At 35.5% G+C, this 25,704-nt stretch overlaps 1 protein-coding gene across 1 annotated transcript in view; it reads right to left on the reverse strand.

Annotated features, from left to right (window-relative positions):
* ABI3BP (ABI family member 3 binding protein) overlaps nt 1-25,704 on the reverse strand; it is a 166,151-nt gene that overhangs the window by 104,471 nt on the left and 35,976 nt on the right. The window contains 7 exon segments of the mRNA XM_072851395.1: nt 211-288; nt 3,065-3,160; nt 4,231-4,293; nt 5,390-5,441; nt 10,230-10,291; nt 13,535-13,716; nt 23,328-23,460. Coding sequence (XP_072707496.1) covers nt 211-288; nt 3,065-3,160; nt 4,231-4,293; nt 5,390-5,441; nt 10,230-10,291; nt 13,535-13,716; nt 23,328-23,460 — 666 coding nt within the window.

Raw genomic sequence — 25,704 nt, forward strand, 5'->3', positions numbered from 1 at the left:
CTAACAATTGTAGCATTTGAAACTTTCCTCCAAAATTAGGTTCAGATTTTTATCCATGTCTACCACTCATGACTACTAATTCAGCTACATTATTCTGTTTTCCAACTACCGCCTTTAACTGCAGATTAGAAACACAAAGATGGATTTAATTTTAGTTTATATATTTGCAAAGATATTCCACAGAGTTTCTAAAAATAGAATTTTCATTACCTGGGAGGGACTGTGGAGAGATTTCTTGAACTTCTGGTGTTTTGGATTCAGCAGGCCATACTTGAGTTTCATTCTTAGCTAAAGGGACAAAGACATCAGACAGTAATTGCAAAGCTGTATCTGCTCTGTTCTACTACAGACTTATTTCTGTCCCACTTCAGTTTACCAAAGTTAACCAACATGGATATATGTGAAAAGCTGAATACCTTTAGGAATCAATGAACTTCCACTGCACAATCAGTACAAGCACCTATCTAGCTATGTTAAATGCATGCATTTTTGGTATAGTTTTGTGCATTAAAAGATTCTTTAAAAATAAAATTTACAGCAAGGAATTTAATGCCTTACGAATCATTACTTTCACAGTGCAAAAGAGTTTTCAGTGTTTTTCATTTGTCTATCATTTGAGCATTAACAGCAAAAATGCTTTTCAAAATTCAAAGATGTAATATAGTTCTAAGCATTATACAATAGCAGTCTAATAAATTTTCAAATACAATCTAATTGTCACACTAGTCATGTCCTTATTTTCCTTTACATTACTTCTAACAATTACAGTGGTATGACAATAGCCTTCTATTCCAACAGATATAAAGATATTCTAGCAGTGGATATAGGGAAAATTAATTAAATTTGACTTGAATAATACACCTGTTGTTTTTTTTCCACTGAGGACTAAGGCAATATATTTTGTGTTTTTTTTCTGGACTACTACTCTTTTAAAAAAAAAAAAAGTTTTTGACTAAGTAAACAGAAAAAAAATATTTTGAGAATTCAATAAATATGATAGTCTGTGATGCATTATTTTGATTTTTCTAAATAATACAGAATTAGAATAGTTGCAGTATGTCAGCAAATCATAATGAGTCATAACTTCACACACAGCATAAGCCTTATTGCATTTTATTGTAGACATACGTCATTCTCAGGCATCAATGAAGGCTGTATAGATCAATCAATCTGTATAGATTTGGACAATATGCCTGTCAATTATTTTACACATTTAAATTATTTCTCAAGAGTATTTTTGCTTTCCAAGCAATGACTCTTCCCTGTTTTACACTCCTGTGAAATCCAGTAGTCCCTTGTGTGTACATCCATGTACTTCATGTTCGCTGGTAAGGAACACATAGTAAACAGAACAGAACAACACATCACTTGTCTGCGCTGGTTATTTTCACAAAGGTGTTTGTGTGATCTACCATAAAGAGTGGCTCCAAACTGGCTTCACACCAACTATCTATTTTAGACGCATCAGAGCATTTAAATTTAGAAGTCCAAGTTCTATGCTCAGCCAACTGAGGAAGTTGGACATCTCTAGGACAACTGAAGCTACCTTTGTCTTTTTCCCCATCTTTTGCTCATAGTCACATTCTGCCATTTTTACTGTGCACACTACTGAACCTTACGACCTATCTGAAAACACAACATTGTTTTCCTGCAGAAAGATATAATTTTACTGGTAGAAAATGAAAACAAATATAAAAGTTCTAGATACTGTAGTCAAAAACTAATGTTGGAGGTCTTAAAATACGGTTTACTAAAAGTAAGGGGTATGAAAAATGGATTTGCCAAAATATGGTCTACTGACTTTTAATGGTACCTTTGTTACTTGCACATCATATACGTGTTAAAACCAAGCTAGTAATGATAAACATCTTGTTTTATAGGCTTGCTGTTCAAAGACAATATTAGTAATCAAGTTAACGATGTGATTAATTTTATCATCATGACTGAAAACCAATTATGCTCTGTAACGTAAATACTGCAATTAAGTTTTTCCACTTAGCTTAAATTTTCAGTAGCTGTAGATGATGCTAACAATATTTTCCTGTCAAATGCTGGTAAATACTTCCTGATACTAATTTTTAAGGAACTCAGTTCAAACATACTCTTACTCGAACACATTCAAATACTATTCTACTGTGTAGCTCTACCCTTATACGTACAAAATATCTTAACAGGAACAAGAACTGCTGTTTTCTCACTGCAAAACAAGGCAGTCTGAGAATCTGTCATGGCCAGCAATGGAATGACAGAGTAAATTAAACAAAGCAGAAATAAGAAAGGAAAAAAATCTGACCCCATTGTTCAGAGTTCAAATCAAGTATTACGACTAGCCATGCCAAAAGTCATCAGCTCCAGAACTCTTCTCAGGGGATCTGTGAAAGATGCTTTAAAAGCATTATTAAGGCTTTTAAAGATAGCTGTATTTCCCACAGTTATGCTATTCACAGATGATATGATAGTTTACAGATCTTAAACAAAAGCCTCAATTAATCTTTTTCCTGCAGGTTTCAGGCATAGTCACAAGATACACACAAAAGCTGTACAGAAATGTTCTAATTTCTGGCTACCATTTTTTCATTGATTTAGTTACAGATAATAAATAAGAATCTCTGTGACACAATTTCTCATATATAGTCAAGCCAGAACTCATATAATCAAAATCCACTGAAAATCTGGTCTTTCAAATGGACACACAAATTTATATTTTTAAAGACATATATTGAAAGATATAACCTATGAAAAAAATAAGTTACATTGTAAAACAAAACAAAACCCCTAAAGACCATAAACATGACTGGTTTCCCTTCTTTCCTCTATAGATCAAAGCTACTGCATATTTTTTTAAATGGCTGTGAAATACTTCAAAAACCTATTCAGATGTCTTAAAAGAAGTGAACTTCTGTGAATCCTTATAAGTCCAAGCTAATCATTAATTAAACAAATAGAAAAAAACAAGGTAAGAGAGGGGAAAAAAAAGGACTTTTCTGCTTGCATACATGATCTCACATCGCTATGCTTCTGATACTGCTCATGAACAATACAAGCTTAGGTCATTTCTGCTTACCCAGTTTTTTCCTGGATGCTTGAGGTATGTCATCTATTGTCAGGAGAGGAGGAAGTTTCTGCTGAGTTTCATTGAGACCTGGAACAATAAGGTGCACTACACAGAAAGACGTGTGCTATTAATTCCAGAAGAGATGAAAAATACACAGTCTGCCCTCTGAGATATCTGAGCAACTACTACTGAACCCTTGGAAGTTTAGTCTGAGTATCTGGGAAATGAGTTAGTTCTATTCAGTAATTATTATTCCCATTTGGTGCTATTTCCCCTTTACACCACTCACTGTCTAACTACCATTTCACAATTAATCAGAATTGAAAGCAATTCAGTAGTGGAACATACAACCCTGGAGTACTGTAGTATCACAGATGCTGGGACATGCAGTCTGGTGGGCCAAGAAGACTCAACACCAAACGTGGTTAGTAAGTATCTGTTTGATTCACATCAATACATTACAACTCACACAAAGCAAACTTAAGCCAAAGTTATATAGTTATATAGAGTATTTCCATATATATAAAGGACTTCCTGAATCCAGGAATATATTGGTCACAAGGTGCACGATGCAGTGAGCCTTTCCTATCTATTTCAGGCAGACCAGTATTCACCACACTAAGCACTATATGATAGACTTTTCCCTATTTTTATGTTCTAAGCCAGTATTGTGTATTCTTATAGGTCAAACAAGAACAGAAAGAATGAAACTGAATGGCTTGAGGGAAATAGTTATGCCCCGAGATCTAACATCAAGCTCTAACTACAAATAAGGTTATAATATACATCTCTATAGCCTAGTATGTCAGTACAGGTTTGTGTCTGTAGATGTTATGTTATACTACCTTAAAAAACCAAAAAGAACAACCCCTGATCTCTATAAGATCTTTGCCACAGAACTTCACTTGAAGTGTGAAAGAACCTCTTGGCTTAAACAGTGACAATATCTTCTTTTAAATACTATAACAATAAAATGATTCTATTTCCCTTAGGCTACATCATCCCTGAACCATCTGTACCACCATAAAATGTAACAGATACTGTCTGAACCAGCTGCAAAATACCCTTTGATATGCAAGGAAAGAACTATCAAGATCAAGAAAATTAAAAGTATTTACACAGTTCTAATTTTCAGCCAAAGGTGAGGAAAAATAATAAAAATATCTTCTAGTCACCTAATATTGCTCCTGGCAGAGAAGTACTATCTGAAGTTTTTGACTGTGTCCGATTTTGAATAACTGTGGAGACAAACCAGTGGTATTAGAAAATCATTTAAAAAAACCCAAAACAAGAAACAAAACCACACCTGAGACAACCACACCTCAGCATTCTAAAAACCTTCCTTCAACTTAATACTTGGAGACGAGGACACCATCCTAATCTTTTCTGTATTTGCGTTCAGTTTAAGAGACTGAAAACTGTGTTTCCTCTACATCATCTCTTACCTGTGCATCTCTGCTTTCCCCTAACACATCAGTTTTATATCCCTGGTGAAAAATGACATTCTATGCTTATGTTAATGTAGGGCAAGCTCCAGGCCATCGCTTTACCCTGTCATTCAGAAGTCTTAAAAAAAGATGTTTGTGAAGTAAATGCCAGTACAGTCATATTTTCACGGTAATTACCGTAATTTGCTTTCACACCACCCACCAGTGCTTTCCTGTCCCGGAACTGTGAACTACCTCCAAAGACAATTTGCTTGCTTTGCTTACCTAAAATTATTCACAATACAATTTCTGTTAGCAAGTTTTAATCTGCAGCTCATTTCCTATCAGCTATCTTTAAGTAGTTAATTTTCAAAGATTACACTACTATACTACCTCTCACTACTAGTGAGAAACAGGCATTTCTAAAGGCCAATATGTTTAAGTCTACCATAGATATCTCTCTCCACTGACCAGGGAAAGGAGAAGAAGGGAGTCTAAGTCAATGACTTAGCTGAAGTTACCCACAAAAAAGTTTGGTAGCATGAATCTTATCCATACCGCTACACTTCATGCCTGACTATCAAGTTATGCACAGCTGGACATCCACAAACCTGGACAATCCAGTTGAAAGAGAAAAAAGAATGGATACTAGCAGCAATCAGAACTGATTGGTATCCATTCAATGACTCAACTAAGTCATTGTTTATAATGAAATGTAATAGCTCATTTTATTAACACAGATAGGTAACAGCTTAACAGTATTGTAATTAAAGGATATGGTAGTTTGTAAGGTTCCACCTATTCTAAAAGGAAACTTTAATGACATTCACATCAGTCAGAATTTTTTTTCATTTTAAGTTACTCTTGCAGAGTGTAAGAATCACTTAAAAAAAAAATACAAATTTACCTTGTTTGATTATTGTGACAGGGACCAACTTCTTATTGTCACGCAGTGTAAGCTGAGAGAGGAGGGGAAAAAAAAAAAAAGCCTTGGGATAACTGACATAATAGTAATTGAACTTTCTTAGTAACAAGAACAGAGGGCTCTAATCCAATACCGCGCCTGCCCCAAGTTAACACTGGATATGGCTCTGGCCCTAGTCACTGAAGGTTACGCTATTGCTTTCATTCCCATGGGCTAGTATAGTAATATTGCATTCTGATCTCCGTTTTTCAGCTTGAGATGTTTTGCTTCATAAAAACACAGTATTTGACAGCCTGGGAATCCCCAATCCTTTTTTCTTTTAAGAATCTCTTGAGCACTCACTGGGGAGTAGTCCAGAAAGCTAAGAAAAGCTGAAACGTAACTGCAACAAAACATATACAATTACAAATTTGGTCACAGGATATAATTATATTCTCAGGTATACTATATTTAGAACACAAACTATTCCAGAACCAGGTGTACATTTGTAAATTATCAGCACTCTTGGGTGCATAGTCTGCTTAAAATAGATTAACTCACAGTCATTTTAATTGGTGAAATTCTTTCCAAAGTATAATTGGCCAGCCACCCACATTCTTCTCACATTTTTATGCTAAATACTTGGACTGTTCTGCTGTTCACTTGTCTTTGACCCAGTTACTTTTTGCCTAAGTGTGAATCTTTTCCAGCATTTTGATACCATGAAAATAAGGAACACATGAATGGACCCCACATTTATTAAAAGGAAGAAAACAGCTGATCCCAAAGATTATAAAGCAGTATTCACTACCACACATGGGTACTAGGAACAACTTCTGAAAGCTTAATAATACACTCAGGTGATGAGAGGAGGTAGATTGTAATGCCAGCAATACAAAAACACTAAATACATTAAAAGTGGATTTTTTTTTCCTGTTATATCTGAGTTACAAGAAAGAAAATAACTCAATTACCTTTCTGTGTTAAATGTACACCACTAAAGTCAGAATCAGTTAATGTTCATTTTGCACTTCTTGACATCTGGTCTACTTCATGTGAAAGACCACTTGCATGAAAATTCAGCATTTGATGACAAAGCTTTAATTATTTAGCTAAGGATAACTATTTTTGCTCTATTCTAAATATTAAAAAAAAGCTTTTAAAGCAATGGTTGGGTACACATCAAACACATACCAAAGTCTAAGAAGATGGAAGAAAGCAAATCTCAACAAGATGGCTCTTTCCTCAGGGAAATGGTTGGAGGCTGCTTATTCTATGAAAGCCATTACTTTCTGTTTCCTAATAACAGTTTTGCATCGGCACGAACATGGTTTGAAATTAAGTGGAGGTTTCAATGATTGTCATTAATGAAGGATACAAAATAATCTTCCTTTTTTAAATTGCTTACTATTTTTCCTTTATTATTAACAAGGTTTACATTTCTATTTTGCCTTCTAGTGAAAAAATTGTGTTGCAGGTGATCAGCTTTTGAAGTAACCCTGCTATTCATGTAACTAAAGTGGGATGAAATGCATTTATCAGAAGAAGGTGTTCATTTTATTGTATTTCTCATCAGGAGCCCTACTATCAAATAAACAGCTCTCAAGTTGTAGTGAGCCCTCATGTAACTCCAGTGTGGAACTTCTAATCATAATTATTATCAGTCTTTTTACTAGTAAAAGGTTCTTATAGTGACAAGAGCATCCTTTCTTTGTTGAATCATAATGGATGACTGTAATGAGAGCAATATGAAAATACTAAATACATTAAAATACATTCAAAATCTAGTTTCTCACTCAAGAACAAATCATTGACATGAAATACGTGTCCCGCAGCTGCTGTAATTACACTGCTCACCTGCATGAATCTGAAAGTGCTACTCTTGAAATCTACCACTGTGTTGTCAATCCTCTCTTCTCAGTCTCCAAAAAGTGACTATTTTAGGTATTTCTATGTCTAGTAAAATTTACTACTTGGACAAACTATTTCAGAAACATCAGCATATCATCTGTAGGAATGGCACTATTAACTGTATTTTCCAGACAGACAATATAAAGCATATAGGTATTAGGAATATTAGTTATTAAAATGACTGTGGCATCTCCATGAATGAGGGAAGATGGCAAATTTCTTAATTTCAGAGGAAAATTAGAGATGTAAGTTATACCATAAGTCAGGCATCTTAACTTCTGACCATATACCTATGGCATATTGCATAAAGGACAGCAGTTTTCAGGCATTCTGTTAAACAGGATATGGCAGCATTACTTTAAGAGGCACTTGTTCTTTCTGCCTCTCTTATATTCCAGTACTCCAAAAAGCCACAAATAACTGGCATACATGTAAGAGACTCCTCAAGGAAGCATTACAGTCAACCTGGATTGGATAAATTTTGGAAGAGCACATATGTTTTCTTCCAGAGTTTAACAAATGATAGAAGCTGAGCGTCATGCTTTTTGGCTGGAAAAATCGAGGAGGACCCCACCTTTCAGACTGACATTATGAAATTACAGGAACGTAATCAGACAGAAGAGGAAATAAATTTCTACTGCATCATCTCCACCCTACCACCACCCACTGTTTATGAAGGGAAAAAGAATGACTATCCCTAGAGCTCTCCTTTTCTTTCCCTCTCATTAGTTGTAGCTCTCACAGCCCCAGGAGCTTAGTCAAACTTAAAGGATGAACGTGCCAAAAGAAACACAAGCTGATACGTGACCGATGTTGAAAGGGCAGAACGACTAGAGGGATTGGTAATGTTGCTTTAATAAACAGCCTTTAAAAATGTCTCCTTACAGAGAAGAGTTAGAACCATGCTGATATGAGCCAGTTGTGTCTTTGGAGCAAACTAAAGCATAAACAAATCTTGGCCTAAATAACGCTCATTCTGTCTTTGCACTGATGATGCGATTGCACCACTGAAACACACCCCACCTAACACTGTGGAAACTGAAGTAATAACGTAAACTTAAGAGCTGTCCACTATCTGCTTCCCAGCCTTAGTTTTATGGCTTTTTGCACCACTAAAGTGAGAATGATAAGAGAATTTTTAGAATAATCTATGGAATGTTTTCATGGTATTTCTGTGGAGGGTGATACAGCAGTACTGCTCTGGAGCTAAGCCCTGTGAAGCTGACTAAAAAGACTAGATGTTGGCTCCAGTCCTCCTTTCATGCTTAAGCTGTTCAAATATTTGGAAAACTGTTTTAGCTCACTTTCTCGGGACTGCTCTTGCATAAATAGAATCCGTACTTCCACAGAAGTGGCATAACAGAGTCAGGGTCCTGGCACACAGGGTTTGCTAAGAGGAAGAAAGGAACTCAGCTTGCATTCCAGATGCCAGAATGAATTACCTGGTCTTTGGCTGTCACCTGTAACTTTAAAGATGCTTATGGGAAGAACAGTAAAGTTGATTTCATCAACAACATAATGAGATGAGCACCTTCTAATCAACTGGCTTCATATTACTCACAGATAAAACATTTTCTCTTCAGTGTGGGACATTACTATGTTTCCATAATAATAATTCCAATAACCTAAGCATTATACTGCTCTAACTCTGTAATGCCATAATTAAAGTATTACTGTCCTAAATGAATACCTAATTATTCCTACATGAAAATGTATGTAATGGACTGTGGTTTGATTCCTGAAGGAATTCCAGGTCTGATAATTACAGTCTGTTTACAATATTGGACAATATGAATACTGAACAATGAGAAACCATACACTACCATTGCCTACCATGAAAACACTTGCAAAATCAGAAACAGAAGAGAGTTGTGAAGAATGGATTGTTCCCTTATAATAATCACTCATGAGTCAACCCTTTAAAATGTCTGAAGTAACAAGGATTTCTACAACTTTCCTTGGGAAGTTATCCCATAGTCTACCTCATGGATAGTACCTTGCAAACAACGCAGAACAAAAAAAAACCCCAGAAGATTAGCTGCTGAAACTTGCACTTTGATGAAAAATTAAGAAAAGGAAATATGAAGAAACCCATTTAATCTCATAGAAGGGGAGGTAATGCTCAAAAGTTATGAATAAAATGTCTATTCTTCACTATATTAAAACTAGTCTACTAACAGGTTAAATCTACAGATCCTTCATTTCTGTTTCAGCTCTTGGAAGCAAAAAGTGTCCAGGTATGTGAATCCACAAATGTATGAAACTCACCCATGCTTGCTTGATAACTGTTATGGCAAATGCCAAATGAGGAAAAAAAAAAGAAATTAATAAATATTGATATTTATTTATTTTTAAAAAATCTTCAAATGCTTTGATGAAACAGTTAAAAATTCTACCTTGCCACCTGAAGGATTTAATGAACTGCCTAGCAATCTTGATAAGCAAATTAAATTGCCCTTTCCAGCTTCCTCTGGTTCTGCAAACACTTGCCTCACATATGAGAACTATTAATGAATTCAATGGGATGACTAATGATTTTAGAAGACCTGAGCATACACAAGACTACTCTATAACAGCACTACCTTTTCACAAAATTAACTGTCCACCACAAATATCACAGGTTAACAAACCTGACTACTACAAAGGGATAAGCAAATTTTAATGTTTAAAATCCACACACGGAAACCATCAGCTTCATCTTTGTTAAACCGGAATCAGTAGATACAATCATCTCAGCTACAAGTCTCAATCATTTTATCAATCCACACATATAAACACTTCTCCATACAGTTATCTAGTCTTAGATTTAACAGATTTTTTATATTGGCAATTTGTGGCCATAATCTCTTTCTCACATTACTCTAACAGAGAAGCAAAAATGTGACCATGCAAAATACAAATCTGGTATAAAAAATAAGACAGTTTTGCATACCTGTGTTTGGGAATTAGGTACCAACTTGTACATATTCTGGAGCTGCCCATTTACTTTTTTATCTGATTTGACAGAAAGAGAAATAAATACACAGAATTACTTTTTGTTTTGTCCAAAGCAAAGCAAACCAAGTTTATTCACCTTTTTCAATAGCTAAGAAAGTTCAGAAACTTAATTACAAAGTATAAAAACACACCATGTAACAGTTTTGTTTGGTCCTGTTTCTCCAGATGAATTAATTCATCTGCAAAGCCTCCTCTCACATTTTGACAGAGAGGAAATGAAATGTATTCTCCTTGTTCTACAACAGGGGGTAAGAGAGCTGAAGTGGTCTTTGGGACTTACTAAGGAGAAGTCAGAGGTGCCTAAGAGGATTCTTTAATAAAATTAATATAACCACAACACTAATATGCAATGAAGAAACTTGAAAGAGGAATTTTTGCATCCCTTCTGTCAGGCTGGTACTAAGACTGGCTAAAAGCAGCATGTTTTAAGGTCTCCAATAGTTAGTCTTGCTTTTAAGTGCACTATTCTAAAAGAAATACACTTTTAGCACTGGCAATACAGAGCAGGCATATCATTTCTCTTTGGGTCTGACATGGTTTTCTTTATCTCAACATATGAACAAAGTAGCCCACAGCTTTAATCTCTGAAATTTTTCTCTTAGGTTTTTCCTTTTAGCTTCTTAGTATTAGAAGCTTCTTGTGATGCAGCTGTTAAGCAGAGAGGAGAAACAGTCCATGCCAGCACCTCTTATATTCTAGCATGATGCTTCAAACTTTGTCTACATCTTTCACTTTTACATTTTTCTGCTCCCTTTATGTCGACAGGCGTGTAAACAAGAATCAAGCTAAATGTTATAATATTTCTTCACAATTCCATCCAAAACAGATAAGCAATAGAAAAAAAAATTCAACTATAAAGAAATATCAATTGAGGGACATTTAAGTTGCCATGCTATCCTGAAAAAAATCTTTCAAAGTGCTTGATACTTCTCAGGAACAGGACCTACTATTGGCCTAAAGACAAGGGAAAACTGACATAAGTTTCACACTGACTTCATGAGAAAATCATGTTAAGATGGTCAGAAATAATCTACTTTCATCTCTTTTGATAAATTTTGGTTAAATTAAAGTTGAACATCTGCCATGGCTTTTATGTCTTTCTCAAATCAAGAATTAAAAACAGATTCTCCTCCCAACCCCTCCCAACCTGTTTAGTATATAACAAAAATTTGGCCTGTGGATTCAACAAATACAAGAACATGCAACAGGAATTTCAGTTTATAGTCATTTATATATTCTTCAGTAAGGAAAGAAAATTTATAGTGAAGGATGTTTGGTTTAGGTTGAGATGCTTCTTAATATATGAAAAGACCTTGAGTTGCTACAAGACAGTAAGTTAAAACAGAAAAAAAGTGGCCATTTGTGCTGATTGGGAAACTGCTATGCAGACAGATGATTCCACATTTATAATAAATGTTCATTCTCTGTTTATTGCCCACAGTTTCTGTGTCTACATACTATGCAGTGACAATATGAAAAGCTTGAATCTGAAAGGTGCTGTCAACTTTCTGATTACAAGATACTTTATCAGTAGACCAGAATGTAGACATACAGGGTAATAACAAGTTCCCTGGATTTAGTTCCTGCAGAAGCACCCACTGAATACACAAGTCTACATTCTAGGAAAAATAAATCTCATCTAAATAGAATATGAACTCTTACAAGAAAGCATTGTTCAATCCAACTCAATCTGTCTCTGTAACTTACAAGAATGATTCTTCTGGCCTATTAAAAATGTATAGTGTCTGTACGAAACAGCATTCAGAAATACATTATATACAAAGAGCAAATTTGGTGATGCCAGTGGACATTTCAATTAGTCTTGAACACAGTATTAAACTATAAACACTACGCACTCTTCATTCCCTCCTATTTTAAGTGCTCAAATATATTCCAGCACTCGCTCTACATATGACTTTAAAATGTTTAAAATGTAGGAAAACCAGACATTTAGTAAGCCTTCTTTAGAACTGTGAAGCAGAGTTTCTTTTTGTGAGGCAGGTATGGGAAAAGACTACCACCCTTCTCCACTTTAAGCTCATGGTATAACGATGGAATTATTCTGGACTGCTAAAATGACTCTACGGGCACTGGGCAGGTACTTCAAAGTTACAGCTTTCTAATTTATGATGAAGACCAGCAAAGTTCTTTATTAGGAAGTATGAGGGTTTTTGCAGTGTTACAAGCCACCCTACTGCTCCCCTCCCTTATCCTCAAGTATATCGAGCTGTGTAACTCACCTACAACTTGAAGCAAAGGTCCAAATCAAATTTAAGCTGGAAATCTCACATGAATAAGGCTCTATTATGAGAATTCCCATTCTTCACACTTTGAGTCAAGCTAGAAATACTGAGCATAGGAGTTTGCAGCATCTTCTGACCATCATCATGCTCAGAAATACCTTTATGTAAATGCTTAAGGAAAATAAATGAAATTGGACAATGTCTGTTAAGTCCTCTCTTCCTCTCTTTAAAAGGAGGAAGACTCTGCTGCTGCCTATTGCCTCCATTGATAGCAGTGATTGTTTGAGCACTGCCTCTTTTTTCAAGAGTTAATTTGATGTCACTTTGCCTGCATTGTCTTGGGACTTCGGAGAAAAAGCTTACAATATGACTGAGAGAACAGCCAGAGATGCCATACACCGCCTCCATGAAAACCCAAACAAAAGCATACATGAGAATATATGCTTCAAACACAATTTAGATAATTCCTTGACTGAAAATTAGCTTCAAATTCAACTTTCCAGCAGAGTCATAAAGGGCCTGTTGTGATGCATGCTGGATAGGATAGGCCCTGTCTAGCTTTTAACCAGCTTGAACATAAAAGCAGATATAAAAAAAGATTCAAACAAGGATAATACTTTCCATCAACTCAAATTAGTAATGATCTTATTATTGAAGGCCCAAGGAAAAAGCTTCGAATTCAGTCAGAAGTATAAACATAGATACTCAACACTTTATGTGTATCTAAACTAAGCACTGTTAGATTTCTACCAACCTGCAGCAGATCCTCTACTATTTTCAATGAGAAGAGAGCACCTTTCAGAAGAGTAGGTAGCAGTTATTCAAACACAAACTATTTCTAGTTTCACCAATTCCTAAAATAATTTGTTAGGGGCATAAGGGATAGCATTTAAACAATGGAAACCTGATCAGTAGCTTACTTTAAGTAATACCACAATAGAGGAAAAAATACTGTCAAACTGAGTAGCTATTTGATTAATTATTGCCAAATACTTACTAGACAGAACTGTCTTATGATTGAAAGTCTTGCTCCAAACACTATCCTCTACATTGTCTTTAACTCCAAATTCATAAAGTGTGTTTGGCTTCAGATTGTCCACCACCATCTCTGTAACTGGGCAAAGCTGAAAAACCCATTTCTTGTCTTTATCCTTTTCTCTGTAGCGAACTGTATAGAACCTGCTCAACAAAAAAAGAAAAAAAAATTATTCACAAAGAAACTCACTACTACCATTTCCGTTTGGAATTACTAAAATTACTTCTACCCACCATTGTTCTTGTTCTTTCTGGCCCCTTATGGTTATCAAATATCAGAAAAGCCAGCATATCTTCCTTGCAAACGTAGTGCTACCCCTGTCATCTCCTAGATACATACATGCTCCCCATCATACAGACCCTGACATTAGGAGTATTACATAAAGAGCAAAAGAACAGTCTCCTTATTCACAACGAACCATGTATGTGTGGTTCTGACCACAAACTGCAAGCTCATTTTGCAGGCAGTTTCTGTGATTCTGACATATGCCAGAACTAGTCAATTGAATCATGAGTCTATTAGTCAGGAAGCCTCAACCAATTTCTCAAAATCTTCTATATCCATCCAGGAGAAGGTGTTCCCCTCAAAATTAGTCCAAAAATATTCTCAAGGGAAAACCAGTAATATCTGCCATTTATATAACACATTCCTCATTCAGTGATCCCATTATGTATTGCCCGCACTTCAAACAAGAAATTAAACCAAGACATTACTTTCAGCAGTTTAAATCAGTAACGTGATGAATGCTAACAGATCATGAAATTAAAAAACATTTCTACAGAAATTGCCCAATTCAATCAAGCAGCACCACCCTGAAAAAGTATGACTGCGATGCTGACCAGGATAAAACAACGCACTGTAAATGGTGAGAGCTACGGCACAAGAACTCCACTGCCTGCTACTGTCTCATTTTCAATATACATACTGTATCACTGCCAGAATGGGGTGGGGTTTTCTGTTCTTGTAAAAACAAATCGCAGAGAGATTTGGCAACTTTTTAGTTGAAGTATTACTGAAAATCATTACACACAAGGTAAATAAAGCATATCCATTGTCCATATCCATCTTACATTTACAACAGCTGAAAAAGGATGAATTCCATCCAATTGTATTTTTCCACACTTCAATAAGGCAAAGTAAGGCCATAAAACAAACGCAGCTCTAAAACCCCAGGTATGTGCCCAAGAATCATTCAGAAGCAAAAGAAATTTGGGTTGTGAGATTTAATCCAGGTATTATACAGGAAAATACATGGAGAGAAAGGAAGGGACCTTAAGAAAACAACCAAGAAAAGTTCTTTAATCAACTGCAAAGGTATCAAAGGTCCGGATTAAAATGACTTAATGGACCAAATATAATACTGTCAATGCATAAAGCTGCTTTTGCCCAAGTTACAGAAGAGCACTTCCAGAGTAGAATCTATGTGAAAGATGACTGTTGAGTACAGGGAAATTCCTACTTCATTATTAAAACACAACCTAAGACAAGGCAAGTGCCAATCATGGAAAATATTTTCATACACAAAGATTCACTTTGTTTACATATTTTATCTCATAACTGCCAAATTTGTTTTCTTGGCACCAAAAACATAGCTTCTCCTGTTTTAGTTGCTACAATTCAGCTTATTCAGGTATTCTGCCAGGTTACAAAATTAGTATTTATGTTGGCTCACATAACTCTCTTCATTAGCTGTACTACTTTGCACTCAAAACAAGCCCTAGTCTAACCCAAACCTTGGAAAGGAAAGAAATATGATAAGTAGTGAATACCCTCTCTCTTCTTTCAACTGGAGTACCAAGTAATAATCTGTATCCTTACGTCTGTGATCTACTCAAATTTCATGTCAAGCAATGTAAGATCTAACTATCAGTTGGACTGACAAAGAATGTTTTTAACAAGAAATTACTGGCAACATTAAAATGAGGAAAATTTCTCCTTTATCGTCTTAATCCTTTCATACATAGTCACACAGACAGTAACAGGCAAGAAAAGCTTACTTGAAATCTCTGTCACTATCTTGCAAAGGACGTAACAGTAATAAACAAATCCCATCTGCAACATAAATGCATCTTGCTGGACCCCATACAGTCTCTTGCTAAGGGATTTAGAATAGGTATAGATAGATCTATGATCAAAATGTGAATCACAAGTAGAAGTAGTCACCTTCTTCCCAGGTTGCCTGAAAGAGGAAATTTCATTTGTTTTCATCTTCATCCTTACCTTTTCCTACCTGTTTTAGTTGAATGGGGTAGAAATAAAGTGATTGTATGTGATGGAAAGAAAACAGTATACTGATTCATTTCAGTTATTTAACAGTCTAAACGAACAGCTGCATCAGAAATGAGGAGGAAAAAAACCCATCAAAACTTGTTCATAAATAGGCTTTTAAGTGGCTGCTCCCACTTGCTTCTACTGTAGAAAATGTTCTATTTTTGAATACTGTCTCCACACCTGCAAATTCTTTCTCCCTAACATGAATTAAAATACCAAGAACACTTGCACGTCAAAAAACATCTTTCACTAAAATTCAAGACTATTAAAAAATCTGACAAGAAGATTTTCATACTTGTGCCAAACTGTGCGATTAGAAATAGAAACATATAGCATAGAAGAAATGTGCTCTCAACTCCAAGATTTCCAAGCCTGTAAAAACTTCACCAAGGGTGTAATTATTTCAGTGGAAACTTGCCACAACGAGTACTAAATACACTGACTGTGATGACAGAATTTCCTCAACCATTTCAATAAAAAGCAACGAAAATGAAGTTCCATTTAACAATTTGCAAGTCACAATCATTTGAGTATTAAAAATACCCAACTTGTAAACAACGTGCACTTTTGGGGAAATGCAAACATTTGTTTATAGAGTATGAATTCAGAAATGCCAAGTTTTGTCATTAAAGAACAACAATTAATTGTTAAACCAGACCAACAAGCTGCCAAATACAGTGCCATTTCAGTGCCTGCTTGAGAACATTCTACTGATTAAATTTTGTTGTCATTTTAATTTCTCCCTTTTTAAACCTTCCTTTCAGAAAAAATACAATATCAAACAATCAACACATATAATTGAAGACACGAGAAAGCAGTAAAAACCAGCCACTACTCGCGTGTATCAGTCCCCTTGTGGCAGTGACATACACACACAAAATTTGCGCAGCTGGCTTGCTATGTGTACCAGAAACTGCAAAACTACTCCTGGATTGCAAACGTTTAGAGAAACCTCTCCATAGATTCCCCCCAAAAATGACAGAAGGCAGGCTGAAACGGAGTGCAGCCACAGTCACGTAGAGGGGAAAGGTACACTATACTGTTTCTCAGATAAAACACTTCCTGTTATCTCTGTGAAGTAACGATATGAAAAACTGATTGCATACTGCAGGGCCCTAATAGCTAATATAGGAAGTAATACACTATTCAAGAAAAGTGTAATTGGAACAGTCCCGGGAATGCTATTCACAGCTGCGAATGCTAGTTTGATGTTTCAGCAAGGAGGTGGCACACCCAGTTACGTTGGGTGAGAATTTATTTTAATCTAGATTCTCAGCATGTACAAAGACCTGGCAATATTTAACTGCTTTTAATTTTCATTCTTTATTTGTTTGGGTGGGGGAAATGAAAAGGGTACATTTTATCAGAACAATGTTTATTGAATAGCACTTCTATTCCTATTTACAACAAATACTAATCAAAAGATTTCAGGGTTCACTTCACTTCTTTGCCAGCTAGCACTTCATAAAACATTAGACCTCTTTTGTTAAGCTCCATAAAAATTAATCTCTCTCCCTCTCTCCTTAACAGGCAATGTTTCACTCATTAGAAGATACCTCCAAGCAAACCACCATGGGGACTACAGAGAAATTTTACCTCCTCCCTTTTTAATAGTCAGCTGAAAGGATAATAAACTCCAACAATTTAAACAGAAGGTGTCATGAGCAGGTGAGGGATACTGTTCCACTCAGAGTTAATTGCTGTAATAAAGCCATAAAAAAAAAAATAACCACGGAAAAGAAATAAAGAGCCTACATTTGCCAAGACAGCCTCTCTCCATACGCATTGTGCAACACCATGATATCTTTAATGTCTGCATTCTTGAAACGCTCTCTACATTAAAGAGCTTTAAGTATTCTTTTACAATATTCTGACTTCACTTGCCTCCACCTATGATGCACACAAAATGTGAAATAATGGCAGAAATAAAAGCAGCAAAACCAATCTCATCATTTAAAGGAAGCCACAAGAGTATGATATTACTCCATAGGCCAACCACTGTAGTGATCACTATATCTGCAACATCTATGTAAAAGATTATCAGCCTGATACAAAAGGATGTTTCTAGCCTTTCTGTGTTCAGTTTACATAGACTTTTTTTTTTACACTCCACAATGCAAGGCAATGAAACCTTTTCTTTCTCAGCTTAGAGCTAGCTTTTTTATTACAAAAGAAATCAAAATATGATGACCATTTTAAAGACGCAGCCCACAGGTTTTTTGCTTTTGAAATGAAGGAAATTGCACTCTCTGCTAAGAGAAGCAAAATTCTAGGATGCATAGGAAAAACATTAAGTTTTCATATATCAGTATGAGTGACACTGATGTGACAAGAATTCTAGTGCTATTTTTCCAATTGCTAACCAAATCTCTTTTCAGCCAGATTCCCAGAAAATGCTTGCACAGTCGAATATTTGGACACAAACAATTAGACACTGGAAATCTTATAAGGCAGATGGTTTTATGAGATTTCCAGACTAGGTCAGTTTGTATAAATATAATGGGTTTATTTGGAACCAGATGCAAACCAAAACTCCAAACAATTTAATCATGACTATTTTAGTCACACATAACACTAAACAAACAATTAAGCCTTGGAGATATAAGAAAATTCCTGCTCTGTGATTTTGTGTTGCCATAGATAAAAGATTATAGAACTTATTGCACTTTTGTGCATAGGAATGTAATCAGACTTTTAAAAAAAGACTAGTAGCATACACATATATTTATTTATTTGTGTATAGTTAGACTTCATTAGAAGCACAGCATCCATTTAGTGTTAGAAAGTAATAAAACAAATGGTTTGAACTATGATTTTTCAGATACCGAGTGTTTCACAAATTGGCACATGAAGTTGATTATATTGTTTCCTTTTTGTTGCCAAATTTACTTTAAAGCAACAGACACTGACATATATAAAACGATGGAAAGAATTACATCACTGATGGCTACCAGTTAAGCTTGCAAAACACTTTCTAATTTAGTTTTCACTTTTACATGATCACTAACATTCACTTTTTTAACTTAATTTTTTTAGTAGAACGACTGAAATGAATTGAAGTTAGGGGTTCTGAAGAATGAGAGGCTGACCACCAACAAATCTTTCCATGTTTAAACAAGCTTTCAGCATATACTCCCACAGCAGTAACTCAAAAGCATCTGAAACTCAAAAAGTTTATTTGCTGCAGTATTTTTTCCTTAAGGAATTCTGCTAAATTTAAAATACATTTTCTATGACATTTGCAACACAAAATATGATTAAGTTGGCAGCTGCATAGTAACACAGATTTGTAGATAGGCACAAAAGGAGATGCATGTGCATATCTTTCTGAATTTAGAGTTTTAAAACCCCTACTTCTATTTGCTGTACAACATAAAGAGTAAGTATGGATTCTTCTCTGTTTTTTCCTCTCTCTTCATTTTTCTCACCTTTGTTTTTTTAAAGCATCAGACACAAATTAAGTAAAACACAAAATCTGTACTACTTGCAAATATGACATCAGGACATTTAAATCACAGGCAAACAAATTTAAACAATAGAAATGTGAATTTGTCAAAGTTCTTAAGTTAGATATATTTCACGAAAACCCCCATTCCTTCAGGTTTTAATTTCTGTTTCACATGTATCTGAAAGCGTGTTTGTTTTTCTATACAATCCACTCAATACAGTAAAATATAGTATTCTACCTACAAACCTTGCTTTTGTCTTGCATGGAAAAAACATTTTCTGTTCTTTCCCCCAACTCCCCCTGCCCAAAGACCTGAAGGCCAAACTCCACCTTTTTCAACCCCTTGCTCCATTTTGAGATCTGTGGAGTTGTTCTAACCAAAGGAAAGGCCAAGAAAAATCTATACAATAGTCTATACTCTCTTTTTCAGACCTAAATTGACAGTAAACATAGCCCCAGTATGTTTATTATGACAGCTCTGTCCACTAATGGTTGGTTGAACGCTGAAAGGCAGAGAGGAAACAAGTCTCTCTACTCTCTTGGAAATATAAAAAGAGGAAGTGAACATGACTGTGCAGTAGGTTATCACGACTTTGCCATCCTCCCTCATCAACTACCTCATACCAATGTCAGAAAACAGAAGATGCTGAGAAAGCTAACTCCACTTTGTTGGTGGAACCTTTCTGGTGTTGTGTAGTTTTCATCAGTTACATAAAACTAATCGCTTGAGGTTTTTTATTTGGGTCTGTTTGTTTGTTTTGTTTTGCATTCTAGTGCTAAGGCTCTGACCAGAGGTGATAGCCACTTCAAGAAAGCTTTAAAATTTGACCTTGCAAAGAACTTTGGTCCACACAAATGGCAGTGATTATCTTTGCTTCCACAAGGAATTAGGGTTTGGAGTTATCTTGCAGGAAATATGTAGCACTCTATTGGCTTATGCCCTTAATCTGTAGAGAGTTAAGCAACCAAAGAATGGTTTGTCAAAAAATGGCACAAGATCTTTTTCTTCATTGGAGTTTCTTAAAAAGCACTTTGTAGGTACAGACCACTATGTGCCCTCAATAAGCAAGCAATAATTTCACTGAAGCAATAAAAGATACCAATGCTCTTTGAGAATGTGGCACCTCTTATTCAAAACTCATTTGCTCACAAAACCAGATCTTCTAAGGAATATCCCACTGAGGTCAGACTCATCCTAGAGAAAATCTTGGCCAACACATCCATGCTGTTCCATATGGTTTTCATCTTCTGAGTCAGTAACATATTCAACTGACTTATATTATGCAACATTTGTACAAAAGCCTAATGTCCACCCAGAGATGGTAAAATCTGAGGCCGAGAACAGTGACTCCACTTCAGGTCATACAGAGTTACAAATCTAAAACTCAGTGGGATATTAACCGACAGAACTGAGTTAAGAGGTCATAATTGCCACATACTGCCAATGTCAAAGGCTGGTTAGTCACTATACAACAATCTTGAGGATGATTAACAGTACATTTCAACATGTCACAGTAAGGAGAATATGCCAGATGAAAAAGCATCAAGTAAGTGGACTGCCCCTGCAACAGATACAAATGTCAATGAATCTGTTATTTGATTTTAAGCCTTGTACTTTTAACATGATGTAACTTGCTAAGGATGGGCTACTTCCTAATTTTTTCTTATCATACATTATCAATTATCATTCCAATTATTATAATAAATTAATAATCTTTCTTCTATACACTGACTAGAAATATATTTGAATTCAGTCTCTGCTTGGAATTATAGAAACACACACCATGGTCATGCGGAGAACTGTTCTCATCATTTATACAAATCACAAGCACTTTGGTCCAGTAAAAGTAAACAAAATAAGAGGCACCACTTAAGTGATTTTTTTTTTCTTCATTAACTTCATTGCTATGCTTGATTGCAAAATAGAAATCTGCTTATAGGTATATACCCATACTTTGATATGACCAATTGTAATTTGATTTAAGTGTTTTTAAACTAGCTACTCATGAGTGTCAGTTTATCTTTAGAGTTGAAGTACAGGGAGATATTCAAACAAAATGAACAATGCAACTCTTACAGGTAAGTCCTCTTATGGGGACAAAAGGGAACTACATAGGCGGTACTTTAGTACAGCCTGACAACATTTCACTAAAATGGAGGGCACGTTAAAAGTAAACACCTGGGAGGAATCAGCTAACTGGACTAAACAACACTTAACTAAAGAACCAGAATTTTGGGAGATGCATACCATTATTTGACACAAAGACATGGTAAAAGCAAGTCTCTCACACTAGAGTAACAAACATATAGAATATATTCTAAACATAGAAAGAAACCAGTAGCACTGCATTAAGTGGAAAACATTACATACTATGTTAAAGAGTTTGTTCAAACTTTGAGTCAGTGAATGTCCAACAAGAATACTCAGTTACTGAGGAGAAAACCCAAAGTTGATTAAGGCATTGTGGTGCGCACCATATGCCTTGAATCTCCAGGTGGATTAATACAGGATATACACTTCTTCTAAAGTGTTCTTTCTTCCCACTGCACAATGGGTGCTGTAACTTTGGTGCCTACACAGCACATGGAGAATACAAGTTCCGTGGCAAAAATGGTGCTAGAATCATTATGTGGGCAGAACACTTTATAGGCTCCTACATGATCAGCTTGTTTCTTCGATTTCTGACTGTAGGAAACGATTTGCTTCTTTCTTGATTGAGACAGCAAAATGTAAGCCTAAATCAACTTTTATTTTTACTGAAAAACATCCAATTAAATTACATGCTTGGACATTTCCTAATATTCCATAACAATTTCCTAATAAACATTAACATTGTTTTTTCAATAGTGTTGAAATTCTGTTTGGTGATGAAGATCCAAATTTGTTCATGAGAAATTTTTGAAGCTTGAAAAGGGTTAGTCCAAAACTTCTGGGAGGTAAGAAGAAGGTCATATTGGCTATATGGGATGGGTTTTTTAACATAATCTATGTTTGACATCCAGTTTAATGGTATCAATGGGAGTTTTATTATCAACACCAAAGTAAGCAGATTCAAGTCTAAATTAGACAGCTATAAATTAGACAAAAATTAGACAGATAGGGAAGTGTTCTCAATAATGCAAAGATGCATTAAAAAAACAAAAGATGATAGTCGCAAACCAGATGTAGATGCATCCCAAACATGGGTGCACAAAGTTTCTTCTTGGTTTTACAAAACACTGCTGAGTTGAATGGAGCTTCACACGATGTAAATGAAGGCAAAAAAAATCTTCTATCATAAAAGGAAGAATAGAAAGAAAACACCAAATAACAGAGCAGGGAAAACATCTGTATTAACAATTTCAATAATCGCAGCAGATTAATTTTACTCATCTGCCAAGAGTTGCCCAAAATGTAATGGTGCACTTAACTGAGAAGCTACTCAGCACTATTACTTCTCTTGAAACTGCTACTTGGTGAGTCTTCCTGAGCTCTCCACCTACTATACCACTCATTAAATAATTACAGCAAAACAAAAATGTTATAGTAGAAGAGATCTTTTTTTACTTACAACAGAAAATTAATGAAAGCTGTACTGTATCAATATCAGGAAAGTAGTGTAGTGATAAGACCAAATACAGGAAACAAAAATTAAGTAGCATTAAAATATCATTCCCCTACTACAGCACAGCAAAAGACTTATTTTACTTTTGTTTTCCAACTGTAAACCAATATATTTCCTATGATTTAACAAAGTTTCTTTCAATTCATTTAGATACAAATGAAGGTAGAGCCAAGGCCATTGGTTTAAGAAGAACAAAGGATCTAGTGTGAAATAGCAAGATTTGTACTTTAGCATGTCTGGCTAAATTTGCACTCAAGAAAAGTAAAGGCTTGCGACGTACTAATTTAAGTAAATGAGAAAACTTATTTCACATTCAGAACTATTGCTTCCAATTTGTTAATTTCCACTGTCAAACTTATTTCAGCCACATCAGATAACTACACTGAGTTAAATCATGATCATCATAAAAACCAGTTTTCTGTTATGTTACCTGTCGCTAGCACAGTTACTTGTTGCTGTCCAGTCATGTTGAGGGTTGACAAGGATGCCCCAAGAGAGGAACACAGAGGTTGGGGTGAGAGTGCCAACTACCAGCTGCAGAGGCTTTTGAGTCTTGGTCCGACCTACATAAGAAACATATAATTCCAATTACAAGTTAGTTTCTCTCTCCTGCATTATGTAGGGGAAAGTTCTTGCAGTTGGATAATAAAGTAAATGAAGACCTACTTCTCTTCTAAATTTGAAGGGAAAGATACAACAGTTCTCTCTCTTTTTTACAGTCACCATTTGTAATGTATGATTTAAAAAAGGGGGCAGAGAGAATGTCTGTGATCTGTTTGTTGGCTTCTCGCTGAGGCAAGTGAAACATCTGCAGGGAAGGGAGACTGCTCCTTCTGTGAAGCCAACTGAGCATAAACAGAGGAAAGAAGTGCAGAACAAAGCTGGCATGAAGAAAGGGAGGATGCAGCTAGCAGGCAGCAGGAGCACAGAGTAGGCAACCACTTTAGAAGGCAGGTATCAGACACACAAGGCTCAGAAAGACTGTTTTTTAGGTCCCCTCTGGACTTGCACAGCATGTATTTCAACCTAGGAAGAAACTGGAAGACTTAATTTCCAGAGTTGCAGATCCAGCGTAAACCTAAAGGAATCTTGCTATTATTTGCTGGGTAGGAGGGAGATGTGTTTACTAAACTGTTTCAATTTTGTCTTATTGTAAGTTTTCTCTATTTCTCTTTTTTCAGCCTACGTTCCAGTTAAACCTAGTTTTTGAAAATGAACAATGGGTGGTTCTGGTGTGCTTAGAATGAGAATAAGGTATACATGGATTAACTTCAAAGCTCTGGCTGTCTTGAACTGCATCACAGAAGGTGTTACACAGAGTTCAGGACATTAGGAAGTTTCCGTGTGTGTGATGGAAATAGTAACTTCTTGGCAGGATTCTTAGTAGCACTGCAATTATGTCCATAGATAATTCATACTTTCTACAGCATTCTTCATCAAGAGTAAAATAAAACCTACAAAAATTCTGTTGCTTTTAACCGTAGGCAGATCTGATTCGGTGTCTCTTTCTGGGGGCATTTTTCTCTTTTAAGCACCTACTACATTCAAAATGTTCAGCTTTTGCATGATACTTAACTTTAACTTTGGTCTGAATGAAGTACCAGAACTCTCATGTGGAGAAAGAGCTTTCTTTAAATAAAGTTTAAAAGCTAATAGTTGGAAATGAAGAAATTATCTAGAGCAACTAGTTTGAACCTGTAGTTTGTGGATTGCTACAAGCCCAAGGAGAAACTTTGGTGTTTGAAAGATGATTTAATTAAAGGAAATTCATATATTCTTTACATCACTTTAATAACTTCAACAACCTAAAGGATCTGTACCTCCACAAAATGTACAGGTGACCACAAATTCCCCAAAAGTTTATAAGCCACCGATCTAAGGGTTATATTTTTTACTGTTGTGAAACAGATCTTTCTTTTCATGCCTTTTGAACCCTAATATCTCCTCACTTAACAAGCCCCAATGAAAGTCTGATTTTTACTTTCAACCAATGCATGTGTGTTCATTTAGAAATGTTAACCATGTGGGTTTTTACTTTATATTGATGATTAATATGTTGCCACAAAAACCCCACAAACAAACAAAAACACTCTCTACCCTTAAGAGGAAGTATGACATGCTTTGAAATACTGTGGAACATATGATACTTCCATAAGGGCAAATGTCTGAATAATTTCATTGTTTTCTGTACCAGTTCCTATATTCTTGCTCCATTTTTAAAGAAAAACTTAAAACATACAGCTTGATCATTCACCAAACTATCTGGCAAATCCGCTATCTATAGCAAAATCCCTTTCTTGATCACTTTTTGAGGAAACATTGAAAATATGTGAGTTTTAAGGAGAAGAAAAAACAAGTTCTCATATAACTTGAAATCATACTGGGTTTTGGGAGGACCTACATATGATTTTGATTATGACTGTTATTATGCCATTAGTTCCCAGTTAGAGACTGCAATGATTTATACACTGTAAAACCAGGAATTACCTTGGGGATCATCTATGTTGATCTATATGAATACAAACCATACAACTCCTCTGTATTAATCACAGTTTGAACTACACTGTATCTTCTAGAAACATAACCAGTCTTCATTTGTAAATTTATAATTGCAGTGACTCAGACTCTACCACAATTCTTGGTAATGTGTCCAGTTTAACTATTCTCACTACTAAAAAGACTTGCATATATCTAGCTAGCACTAAACCAACAGCTGTTCTTACACCTTTGCCTGCTGGACTGAAAGTCAATTATCTGAATCTTGTTCCACAAATTAGTTGCCGTAGGCTGTAGATACAAAAATTAAT

Source organism: Ciconia boyciana, chromosome 1 (assembly GCF_034638445.1).
Source record: "Ciconia boyciana chromosome 1, ASM3463844v1, whole genome shotgun sequence".
NCBI lineage: Eukaryota > Metazoa > Chordata > Aves > Ciconiiformes > Ciconiidae > Ciconia > Ciconia boyciana.